The following is a 12784-nucleotide window of genomic DNA, read 5'->3' as shown; positions in this document are numbered from 1 at the left end:
GGCAAACTCTAGCTCTATTACAAGGTAAATGCTGGCTACAGTGTCAGGCTTTTCTCAGATGAATTTCTGGTAATCGCTACCTTTTTACTTCATGTTCTCTTACAGGTGTTAATCTACATGGAAAAAAAATTACCATATTGGTGAGGACAAGCTTTCTAATCAGACACCAAAGTCAGGCCCATTCCAATCAGCATTCTGGTACAAGAGACCAAAGTAAGGCCTTCCCTTAAAGCATCTAATATAGAAATTGTTAATTTTAAAGCAAGCAATTCCATGAGCATTGGAGGTAATGCAGATTGAATTGGTATTTTGTCCCTTGACCTTCCATTTCTGTCTTTGCTCCCAGCTCTTCCTTTTGACCCTGATGCCACACATCCATAGCTGGTTTGGAGCTATGCCTGTGCTGGCCCTCAGCAAGCTGAGTCATTATTGCTTTTTCCCCAGTGTAAGTACTGGTGCCAGCCTCTTTGCCCTATCTAGACACTGGGTTTGTCATCTTCTGCTTTTTCATAATATTTGGTATGTATTAATAATAATCTTTTATATTCCCACTTATATTAGGAGCCTGACAAGGCTAGACGAAAGGTTTGAAAATGTTTGCACTTGGTTTATTTCTCTCTTGAAAGATCAGTGAGATTATTGAGAGCAGGGTTTGATTCAAAGCACACACACAGAAGCAGAATGCTGTTCTAATTCATAATCTTTGACTTTAATAAAAACAGTTTTAAAACTCTAAAAAAATTAGAAAATGCTAAATAAAAACACAAAAATTATCTAGTCAAGATAAAAATGCCTAAAGATATACGTTTAAAGCAACTTGTTCTTCTGTAGTGCATAGGATTCCTACAAGTTCTTGGGCTGTATCTCCTGCCACTGCCTTTTTATGTCAGTTTTAAAGTTGAGTTTATACCAGTTCTGTTCCATTTTGCACTATTAAATTCTGCCATATAACACTCTTTGAAAGAAACTGAGAAAGATTACATTAATGTCTTGTGAAAGGACAGCTTTGATTTTCACAAAACAGAGGGGAAGGATTCTGTGAACAATTGGCTAGTTTATTTCTTCAGTCTCTGCTGAACGTTCAGTTGACGAAAGAAGAACCTAAACGAACTAAATCCTATTAAGATCAAGAAAACTGAACTGGACAGAGGTCTTCTCAATATTCTCTCAAAATATCTCAAATGGTTCCCAAAAGGTAGAAGTGTGGCCAGGTAGTCAGCAGCCTTGCACAAATCTTCACCCTAACTGCCCATGTAGTTTTCAGCTATACACTTACATTGGTTTTCTGCCTATTCTTTGGCATCTCCAATTCCTCCAGCAGTTATTGCAAATGTGGCTTCATTTTCTGGCATCTCAGGGCTGGGGAAAAAAAAACAACAGCAAAACAACAAACAAAGCAAAACAACTTGTGGTTTTCCCCCTGTTAAATGCAGCTGTGAAACAGTCCCCAAAATATTCTGTGTGTGCAAACTGTTGAATATGATCAATAGTATTGAAATCAGAAGATGCAAAATTCACCTCTTAGAAGATGACAAACAGAAGGGAGGGAAATAGAGGAGATGCAGGAGAAGGAAAGATTCTGTCTGTGCAAAACCTAATTTAATTTCCTTAATTCCTGACCAGAAACACTGGTCTTTCCACTGTCCTGCCACAGTTTACCAAGTAAAACAATACTAATTGTGTCAGCAAAACTTAGTAATTTAACAGTTCTGGAATTTTCATGCCAGGGGACCACCAGTCTTAGCAAACTACTTGACAGTCTTCTTTAAGAGATTATTTATGATGAAACCTTATGCAATTAAATGCCTACAATATGCAAGGCAACTTTAAGTCCGTTAAGTATCCTTTCAGATTTTCTCTCAATTTACCTCCCAGAAACATGTTTAGTTTTAATCCATAATATAGCTGTTCAAGCTATTACATTTCACCTCAAGGTTGCTCATCACACAGCTTCCTTTCTGTGGCAGAAAGGTGATTTACCTGTCATATATCTTTGCAATACGCAGCTCCCCTCTCCCTTTCCTCAAGCTAATCCTGGTAGTTGAAGCATGAGCAAGGATATGGCCCCCAATGGGCTTTTTTGGGTCTGCCTGAAAGCTGCGTTAGCAAGAAAATTGAATTGTGATGATTCATTGTCCAAATTCCACAGGTGACAAACCGTCAAGTAAGGCATACTGAACCAAATAATGAATAATAAATGGCTACATATACCAAAATATATACCTAAAAATGACGTTAACACACTTGCCTCAAGATAGGACGTTTAAGTGTTCAATGCTGGCATCATTTTCCTCTCATTAAAGTCAAGAGGTTCTAGAAATACACACCTTAAACTTCATATATAAGCTGATTCAAAAGAAAATGTGGTGCTTTTTTAGTATTTATGTGGCTTGGTTCTCTCTGTTCAAGTCACAGTGAGAGAAGCCATCATGCCAAGCAGCAGATGAACATTGAAGAACTCATTACAAATACTGAGAGAAACCTACAGGTGTCATCCATGAATGACTCATCATACCAGAGGGACTAATAACCAATCTGAACCTTCGTTTTGGTGCCTCTTGCTTTAGACAGTCTCAGTTCTCATCTCTGGTAAATATGTAATACAAAAGATAGAGAAAAAGTATCTTACGTCATAGTTGCTCCTGGATCAGCAGTCATCTGGTTGGTCACAAACACGGCCACATTATATTCTGTAAGAGAAGACAATGCAAAGTAAGATTGGATTATATCCAATTAGAATTCCAAAATATCCTCCCGTCCATGGTACAAGCAAGGCTGCTGCTGAAGCATGTTGAATTTCAAATGAAAGAGAAGCAAATATTCCTTATGTCTGATGGTGGGAGTGATTCAGGAGAGAGCCTCAGTTTGCTCCTGTATGACTTCAACTGATATTTACACCAAAAATTTTCACTTTTAGAATTCCACTGAACAACTTTTCCTCAGTTCCCACCTTCTCTGTTGGCTCCCTGCCCTCAGCCTTCCCTCCCTCCCTTTGTCTGTTTTCCATTTTTTAATTTTTTTTTTTATTTCTTTCATGGAGGGGAAAAAAAACACACCAAACCAAACACATTTACTCACTCCTCATCAACATTGTGAGGTACTCCAAAGAGGAGGAAGCCTATTCATTCTGTCATCCTCCCTCAGAGCATTGCAAAGCACCGGGAACATGGCAATAGGCACATTTTTTTGTTTCTCTGTGCCACCAAGGGCAACTGTTTCAGTAACTCCAGTCCATGTTTTCCAAATTTTGCAATACTTCCCTTACCTTCTGATATTTTTTGGAGCCTTGACAGCATCTGAGCCAGCTTCTGTTGTCGTTCAGCCAGCTCTCCACGACCACTGAAATCCACACGGAAAAGTGCCATTACGGAGTCAATGATCTGCATTGCAATTATGTTAGATAAGTAAATATAGTGAAAGAAATTAGGAAAATGTATTCTGAAAGCAATTAGCATACAACAACAACAAAAAAGGTTTGTACCAGTAGCTTGAAGATACCAGCTTCCTCATGGAACTTGGCTGCTACATAGTCAAGCAATTCCATCTGATGTTCACCTGGTGGGAAGTACAGTTGCCATATGAAATTAGGACCAGAAGGAGCTCTGAAGCAACGAAAGCTTGAATTTACATTTTAAATGTCTGCACTGTTTATATTGTCACTGCCAGCAGCTTTAAACCCAGTAACAAGCTACCTCTACAGCACCCAGCAGCGCCTGCACTTCTCCACGTTACAGTTTCTACTTGTCCAGATGTTATGTTAAAGTTTTACCACACCAGCTAACAAAACTTCTTTGTGGAAAGCTTCACAACAAAACTATGCATGAAGAAAACTCTTTTTTTGTTAAGCAACATAAACTTTTCATTTTAGTGTTGAATTAAATGGTGCACAGAAAATGTATTAATCCTATTATTCATGTTCATACTGTACTCTTAAAGTCCTGTTTAAAACTTTCCTGAAGTTTCAATGCATTGTCTTGTGCCAGTATTGGAGCTGTCCCCATGAAGTCCCATTCATGAGATGATAGAGAAGTACGTATGGAATTAGCTTGCATTCAGGTGAGCGTAGTTACACTAATTGGTGCTTCTTTTACGAAGATGCTATGTTGACACTCATCATACACATGGCAGAGTTCACTTAATGTTGTGGCAAACTGCAAAACTTTATGTAGCACAGCTGAGTTGGAAAACACAGTAAACAGACCTGCTCAGTGCACAACACCAGAAAATGAAAGTAAGCTTACAAATTCTTCTGTTAGGAGCAAAGCATTCTGTATAATCCTCAGTTGGCCATATCAGTTAATGGACTGAGAGTGATTAAAACAGAAGACTTAAAGAAAAAAACAGGTATTGTGCCAGTTGCAATGATGGCCTTACTAGTATATGCACGTGCGTAGAGCACGTTGTCAAGTACTGCGTCGTGGTCAACATTGAAGCGATCAGCAATGTCACGAAGACGGTCTGGTCGGCTGACAAGAGGCACAGTTAAGGATTTCTTTGTACAGAACATGATCTGAAAATATTAAAACTCCATCCCAAAACAGAACTATGGAAAAACAAAGACAAATACTTATTTTGATTCTAGAGAAGACAAACTTCTCTTCACACTGTCCCACATACCCTAAAGATAGTTTAGGGCTCACCATGATAATTGGTTTGTGTTTAGGGTTTGAGGCGGGGGTGAGGGGTGGGGAGGTTAACATATGGATATCTGTGCTCTAGGAATTTAGCTGTGAACAAAACCTATTTATTCACAGTCTATCACAGATATGGAGTGTTAAAAATAATGTTCAGTTCTTAGGTGAATTTCTCTTGAAGCAGATAGAAAATCTGCATCACCTGTATCATTATGAAGAAGGCACATAAGATCTAATTTTCCAGGCTGGATTACATCAAATGATGGAGAAAAATGTCACTGCCTTGTGGGCCATTGCACACCGTGCTCTCCAGACTTTCTGGGTCAGTCATAATGTCTTACATGTATGAAGCTATCTGGAGCCTCCTACTTGCTTATAACAAAATGAACTGTCTTCCCAGTTCATTGTACCTGTAGCTTTCAACAGTCCAAAAGATACAAAGTGTTTTCAGTATCAATGAAGATAATCTTTCCACCTGTGTAGCCATTTTGTCCTGGAAGCTGAGCTGTCACTACAGTGAATCATAGATCAAAATATGAAAGTGAGAAAAGTATTTTCTTTCTCCTTCTAAAATGAAATATGACTGGTTATCCGTAGCACAAAGAACCACCAGTTTTAATCCATGTGGAAATCAGGAATAACTCCGGACTTACTGCTGGCTTGAGAAAAGATCAAGTCACTTTTCTCAGTTGGAGATCAGATGAGATTTAATTAATGCTGTCAAAACTGTGTTTTAATCAATATCATCACTCAATCTGTATATTTTATGTTGAAACTAGGTAAGGATATTGCTAATAATTTCTTATACACAAAATGTCCTCTTAACCCTCTGCCCAAATTAATGGTATTGACTTTGTAGGTTGGTGGTTTTTTCCCTCTTGTAATTCATGATCAAAAATTCTTCAGATATGAATTTTTCCTGATACATAACTAGTTACTGATTGTGGGTTTAGTCTCTTTGGAGTGAATAAACTAAAATATTCAATTCAGTTGTAATCATTCATGCAAAAGGGTATGAGTGCTGACCATTAGACTGTACTAAACAAATGAGGTCTTATTTTTCCAGAAGGTGCCATAACTTCCTTTATCATATAGCATTGATTTAAGGGAATGTTTGCCTACCCAGTGTCTGGTGACTATATTACAGCAGCATTAATATTTATGCTAGTTATTGCATACTGCTATTTACATATTGAGAGATCCTGTTGGGAAATCAGAGCCCTGCTGTATTTGGCACTGCCAGAATATGGTGACTGCCAAAATGTTTGTTTATGCAGTTACTGGATAATCAGTCAGTAGTATCCTTTCAGGGCCATTTCAGAATGTCATATTCAGTAAAACCAATTGAAGCCAGGAAATCAGAAGAAATAATCCTGCCTTTTCCCTTTTTCTGAGCAATGCCCCTCGCCACCTGTAACCCACGTTTGTGCTCTGTTTCTCCAGATGGTGTCTTTACTGGTTTCTCTAAGACAAGTCTGTTATCTTCCCACTCCTTATTGCAAAACTTACATTGATGTCAGCAGTATTAAAATGTAATCATTTATATGATATATTTGTAAGGAATGGATTCACTGAGAAGAAGCAGATCTTTTTTAAGGTGTTGCACCTACCACAAAGGGTGTGAGATAGCTGCGTTTTGCCGGTACGGAACTCTTAAGTAAAAAAAAAAAGAAGAAAATAAAGGAGAAAAAAAGAATAAATAATAATCAGGGTTTCTTTTTCCAAGTTTGCCAAATTCAGGAGTTACTGCAGTTAGAAACACTCTCACTTAACGAATTCACCTCTATCTCTACCTTTTAGAATCACTTAACCCCAATTTATAAATCATACTCTGTGCAGTGAAAGTATGTTACATGAAAAGCAAAATTTGCAATGCTTTAATTTGATCAATCTTGACTGCTAAGGTCGTGTCTTCTTTTCTGTGTAGAAGTTAAAACCACATGGCACCCGTGGAAAAGTGTTAAGTGAGGGAGAGGGTGAAAGAAATTATTGATTCTATAGACCTGGCCCAGTTTAATTTTCAGTAAAATCATCAAGGAGAAGCTTATGAGTTTATGGATCTCATTATATCATGTTAGGCTCCAGTTTATCTTTTCTAAAGGGAAGACTACTGTGTTTCACATTGAAATGTTAACCACCAACTAATCAAATTTACTATAATAGTAACTTAATTGTAATTTTAAACCTTATATGAAACCAGTGTATCCAAAATGTGCATAAATAATATCTTTTTTTGTGGCAGTTTTGTTACTGGAAAGGAAAACAGATTGCATGAGGGAAATCTTTTGTTCGTAACAGTATTAATGAAGATATTTTGTGCTGAATCAGTATGGCTAATGATTACCAGCTCAAGCAAATGACAAGGGAAACTGGGAAAATACAAAGAGAAGCTGGTTCTTCTTACACTGACACAGGTACTCATCTTTATGACTACCAGGTGGTAAGTTGGATAGAATTAATCCAGCTTGATTTAAAATCTAAACTAATTTGTCGTTCTTTGTCCAGTAATACTAATTTTTTTCTCACCTCCAAAGGCTTCAGTGATTGCCATGCTTTCAATCCCACCACCCAGAAGTTTACTGGAGAAGGGAGAGGATTATGAAATAGTTAAACCAACAAAATCCTATGCACAAAGTAATGAGAGAGAGACATTTTTGCTACTTCTACAAATGTTTTTTTTCTGCCTTATAGCCCCTCACTTCATGCATGAAGTTCGGGGGCACTAAATGATTACTGATTCACAAATAATTAACCTCCCTCTCTCTATGCAGGAGAAAGATCTACTGAAATCACAGTATCACAGTATCACAGTAACTAAGGTTGGAAGAGACCCCAAGGATCATCAAGTCCAACCTGTTCCAACAGACCTCACAACTAGATCATAGCACCAAGCGCCACGTCCAATCTCCCCTTGAACACCTCCAGGGACGGCGACTCCACCACCTCCCTGGGCAGCACATTCCAATGACGAATGACTCGCTCAGTGAAGAACTTTTTCCTCACCTCGAGTCTAAACCTCCCCTGACACAACTTGAGACTGTGTCCCCTTGTTCTGGTGCTGGTTGCCTGGGAGAAGAGACCAACCCCCACCTGTCTACAACCACCCTTCAGGTAGTTGTAGAGGGCAATGAGGTCGCCTCTGATCCTTCTCTTCTCCAGGCTAAACAATCCCAAATCATTGCAGGAAAGAAAGAAAAGGGAAAATAATCTTTGAAAAGATAACATTCCATAAAAATAGTTCAAGGGAGGTCTTGAAGACATGCAGTTTTGACCTGAGATGTAGAGGTTGTTTTGACTAGATGAAAAAATGGTATGTTGAGGATTTCTGAATGCAAATTCTGCTTATCTACAATGACTGTACAAGGTCCAGTTTCACCTCAGAAAAGAGTTGGTTTTGTTGCTTACTGATGCAGGCAGCTTGACCCAGCACTAGCTCCCAATGCAAGGTAACCTATGTGTCCTAGTTGAATGCTTATTCTATTATATTTTTGTGTCTCATTAAGTACAATAAATATGATTATTGGAACAATTTGTCCCAAGAAAGGATTTAAGTAGAGATAAGCTTACTCAAATTCCTGGCTGCCAGTAGTGATATGAAATACCATCTTGCGTTTTTCACTGTACTCAAAGGCAGTCAGGAAGCCTGGTTCCTAATGAAGACCAAAGAGAACATGAGAGGTTTATTTTAACTTCAACCTGAAGCTAAAGTGCAATATCCCACCTAATGTCTTCACTCTAGTCTCATTTCCACAGGTTGTATATAAAAGGCATCACAGCATTTGTCTGGTTGTTGTAGAGTGTGAAGCATTACTCATTTAGAGTAATGAGCAGGGTAATTTTCAAAATTACCTTGATGTGGTGAAAAAGTCTGTCAAGATAAACATTGCACAACATTTTGCAGAGCCCAAACGATCAGGAAAGTGGTGGTCTTACAATCAGCTTGTTTGCAGCTTCTTTAATCTTGTCCACTTTGGCTTCTGAAAGCCCTTTTACATTGCATAGTGCCCGTCTGGTGGTCATCTGGATTCCTTTGATTGTGCAGATCCCAACTGACTTCAGCTTTTTAATATCTGCCACGTTCTGTGAAGAAAGTTCCCTTCTGTGAGTACTCAGGACAGTTAACCACTAGAAGGCAAAGTAAACCTTTGAAATGTATTTTATTATAGATTCCTATGCATGTGTATTTTCACCAAGAAACAGATTTCCAGTAAACTCTTCATTGTGCAGTTTGTGACACTGACACCAAAAACTTCTGAGTATCATCATGGTGCAGAGTCCTGATCCTAGTGCTTTTGAGAGAAAGCTGTCTTGTGTCCAGTTCTATTTACTTGGCCCTGTTGCATGTCAGTATTTCTAGATCCAAGCTGGTAGTAAAGCAACAGTACAGATTATTGCAAGATAGTGTGGAGCACAACCTTGTAAACCCTATATCATTCTGTCCCTTAGCACAGATAATCTGTAAACCAGATAATCTGATTGTGGATAACTGGGAGCCAACTTGCAAGGATCATTGGAAGCTGAATCTTAACTACTGTGCTATTTCTTCATGTTCACAGTGTGTCCAGCTTAAAATACCTGTATCCTCCAGACCTGACTGATGCTTTGGGTTGGAGAGAACTACCAGAGTTCCTGATAAACTGGGTACTGTATGACTTCGATTAGAGCCTTACTGACATGTTTCGTCTCCCCTCACCTCATTTTATGTTTCCCACATCACTGGAAACTTAAAGGTAAGTAACTATGTGAAAGGTGTGAGATAATGCTCCTATTTACCATTTGCAGCCATGTTTTTTCTTTGAAAAAAATATGAACTGGATGTACCGTCTATTTATCTAGAGTGTGTGGGTGCATGGGACATAAGAAGGGAGGGAGGTTATGCAAGAAATTAGTCATCTTCATTTGGAAGCTTATTTCTCATCCTGTGATATGTTTTTTTGATTATTACATTAATAGGGATGGGTGAGGAAAAATCAATCATGAATAAAAATGACTCTTCCACCCAAACGAATATAACAAGAGGAGGACCACAAAGATGATAAAAGGGCTGGAACACCTCTCCTGTGAGAACAGGCTGAGAAAGCTGGGGTTGTTCAGCCTAGAGAAGAGAAGGGTCCAGGGACACCATATAGTGGCCTTCCAGGAGTTAGAGGGGACCTACTGGAAAAATGTGGAGGGGCTCCTCATGGGGACTGTATTAATAGGACAAGGTGTGACAGTTTCGAACTGAAAGATTATGTTTAGATTAGATACAAGGAAGAAACTCGTCACTGTGGAGAGTGGTGAAACACTGGAACAGGCTGCCCAAAGAAGTTGTGGATGCCCCATCCTTAAAACTGTCAAAGGCCAGGTTGGACAGGGATTGGAGCAACCTGGAACATGTCCTTACCTATGACAGGGAGGTTGGGACAAGATGATCTTTAAGGTCCCCTCCAATCTAAATCTTTCCATGATTCTATGATTGAGTTGGTTTATTGTTTTTCTATTAAGAGAATAGACCACTGCAGCAAAATTTTCTAGACCAAGATTTCAAACGCCTTACCCTACTTCTGTATTTTTTGAGTGGCTCTGTCTTTCTGATCACATCAGACTTAAGGCTGTTCTGCATTCCAAGTCTCTGTGTTGTAGACCTGGTTATATAAGTTCTTGTTCTCTCCCTGCACAGGTACATCATTCACAAATCCAGTTCACAGGATGGCTACAAAAGTAGCTGTGCCAGAAGACTTCTAGGGGCAAGAATACTCAGCAAAAGCTTTAGGGTCACAGCACCTTAATACCTACCAAAGACTTTGTGGGGGGAGGGGAAGTCAAACCACAGCCTTGGTTAGGCTGATCTGACTTTCTTTGTGGACACACTGTCAGATCTAGTAAATATTTCTCTCTTTAATGCTAGGGGGGGTGGGAATTAATCTAAACTCATGCAACTCTAAGCAAATTAACAGATATAGGTCATCTTACACTCACACAAAGCTTTTAACTGGCACAGCTGAGAACAAAAACTTCCTCTGGGGTGTGAGAACAAAAACTTCCTCCACTTGGAAGGAAGAAAAAAATTAAAAAAGGACCAGAAAGGCCTTATTAATCTAGAAGAACAGCCTAAGTCATTATTCTTTATTTTCAAGATCTTTCATACTTTATCATTCTCTGCATACCATGTCTCATTTAATTTTGACAGGCTAGCACAGCTGCCTTCCAGCACATGAGGTCAGTCTCTGGTCAACTTGTTAAATGTTTAACACAGGAATTTTTCCTCTGTCTTTTTCCTGTGTTCCCATAGTTAGAGCTTCCAACCTCATGGTCCTTCTTTGGAACTCTCTTTAAAAATGTCAATTGATTGCCAATAAGATCCATTGACAATTACATGCTGAGCCCAGTGACTACAATGCTGACCAATGCTGTCTTATGGTCTCTGTGTCCTCCCTATCTGTATCTGTCTGTAGTCATTCATACTAGAGTTAAATCTAACATTTCTTTGGGCAAACCCAACTTTTTATCCCACTTCCATAACATGGGCCAATCTCCTGGATAAACAGATAACAATAGTAATTCAAATAAATAGGTGATGTTTATATGATAATAATTAAGATGATGATGACAATTATAGGAGTTAATATTTGATGAAGAAAACTAACCACTGACTTCTCTAGCTACTAATATTTTCCTGACTCCCACTCTACCCCCTTCACAGGCATGCTGAAAATAGTACAGCAACAATTGTCATGGTGTAATTTCACAGGCACCAAAAATGCAGAAGTAATTACAAAGATTGGCATGAACAGGAAGTAATCTATCACAGTTTTGAAATAAATTAGCAAGTAGTTGTTTTTCCAAGAGTGCTGGGTGCTAAATACTTTGAATATCTTGCCACTTTATTTAGAAGTCTGATGGGACTGAGGTTTTCTGAAAACCTGTATTATCACCAAAGGCAAAACTTGCTTTCACATGACTGATTTAGAATTCATCTCAAGGTGGAATTTTGGTTATTTATATCAATGTGTATGTGCTTTGGAAATAACCTTACTATACCTTTAAATAGACTATTCTGTGCAGTGTAGTCACTGCTAATACTTACAATTCCATGTTTCTGTAGCAGGTCAATATCCTGAAAAAAGGATTCCTAAAAAGATAGCAAAAAAGAAAATATAATTGTAAACTTTTGTAAATATTTAAATTATTTTCCTTAATAAAACACTAATACTTGTTGGACTGCCCAAATAAGCAAAGCCATAGTGGGCCAAGAAGGCCTATACAGCTCCTATCAGCTTTTTCATAAAATGTATCTTCACAGGCAAGGAATCCTCTGCTATTCAGCAAGGAATCCTCTGCTATTCAGCAAGGAATCCTCTACTGTGCTAATAAAACTTATGTTATGATCATCATCTTGTTCTTTTCCAGCACAGTTCCTCAGTCTTTGCAGGCTGATGAATATCCCTTGGAAGCATAAAATTAATTGATAGTCCCCTTGCATTTAATATAGAAGTGTAAAATATAAAGAAATAATGGTAATCCTATTAAAAATCGTGCATAACTTTTGAAAGGTTAATGAGGAGTACTTGAAGAACAAGGCTGTAGAGGGACTAAGAAATGAGATTTTCTTGGTATTAGGCTGGAATGAAATTTTTGAATGCATTGAACCCCCTGATTATCTTTGGGGACCTCCTGTCTTTCTGTGAATCTCATTATCAAAATACCTTCAAATAACATTTGCCACACATATTTTTTCAATGAACCATAAATTTACCTCATCATCCTGATACCCTGGTTCTTCTTGGACTACTTGATCCTCCATGGACTTCATCATGAAAGTGCTGGCAATAAAGTATTGATCACTACTGGAAAAAGCAAACAAAGATAGTATTGGGGTAGCAATAAATAAGTAAATTAATATAAGGGGACTTCTAAGAAGTTCTTGAACTACAGAACATTTTCAGTATGCCATCAGACATGGATTTAAACTTGCATTCTGCTCCCAATAATTCATTACCAGACCAAAAGGAGATCTAAACAGGTAATTAGGGTATACCTAATTTGTTTACAAAAGTCCTGTCTGTAGAGAGGATGGGAGAAGTGAGAAAGGAAATATTATAATTTTATAATTGGGGGTGTGGGGTGGTGGAGTGAAAATACAGTTAAGCCACTTTTGTTAGATTTAA

At 38.3% G+C, this 12784-nt stretch overlaps 1 protein-coding gene across 1 annotated transcript; it reads right to left on the bottom strand.

Annotated features, from left to right (window-relative positions):
- Positions 1-1289: 1289 nt before the first annotated feature.
- On the bottom strand, positions 1290-12429 carry DMC1 (DNA meiotic recombinase 1). Its single transcript, XM_054167902.1, has 13 exons — positions 12373-12429; positions 11704-11748; positions 8568-8714; positions 8202-8284; positions 7161-7213; positions 6245-6286; positions 5073-5145; positions 4375-4466; positions 3482-3555; positions 3266-3380; positions 2630-2690; positions 1981-2097; positions 1290-1359 (listed from the first exon to the last, which is right to left on the bottom strand). The coding sequence occupies exons 1-13, from the start codon at positions 12427-12429 to the stop codon at positions 1290-1292; spliced, it is 1029 nt and encodes a 342-aa protein (XP_054023877.1).
- Positions 12430-12784: the final 355 nt, after the last annotated feature.

The sequence above is a fragment of the Dryobates pubescens genome, chromosome 15 (genome assembly GCF_014839835.1).
Source record: "Dryobates pubescens isolate bDryPub1 chromosome 15, bDryPub1.pri, whole genome shotgun sequence".
Lineage (NCBI taxonomy): Eukaryota > Metazoa > Chordata > Aves > Piciformes > Picidae > Dryobates > Dryobates pubescens.
Note: the sequence above shows the minus strand (reverse complement) of the source record. Positions and strands in the feature narration are given on the sequence as shown.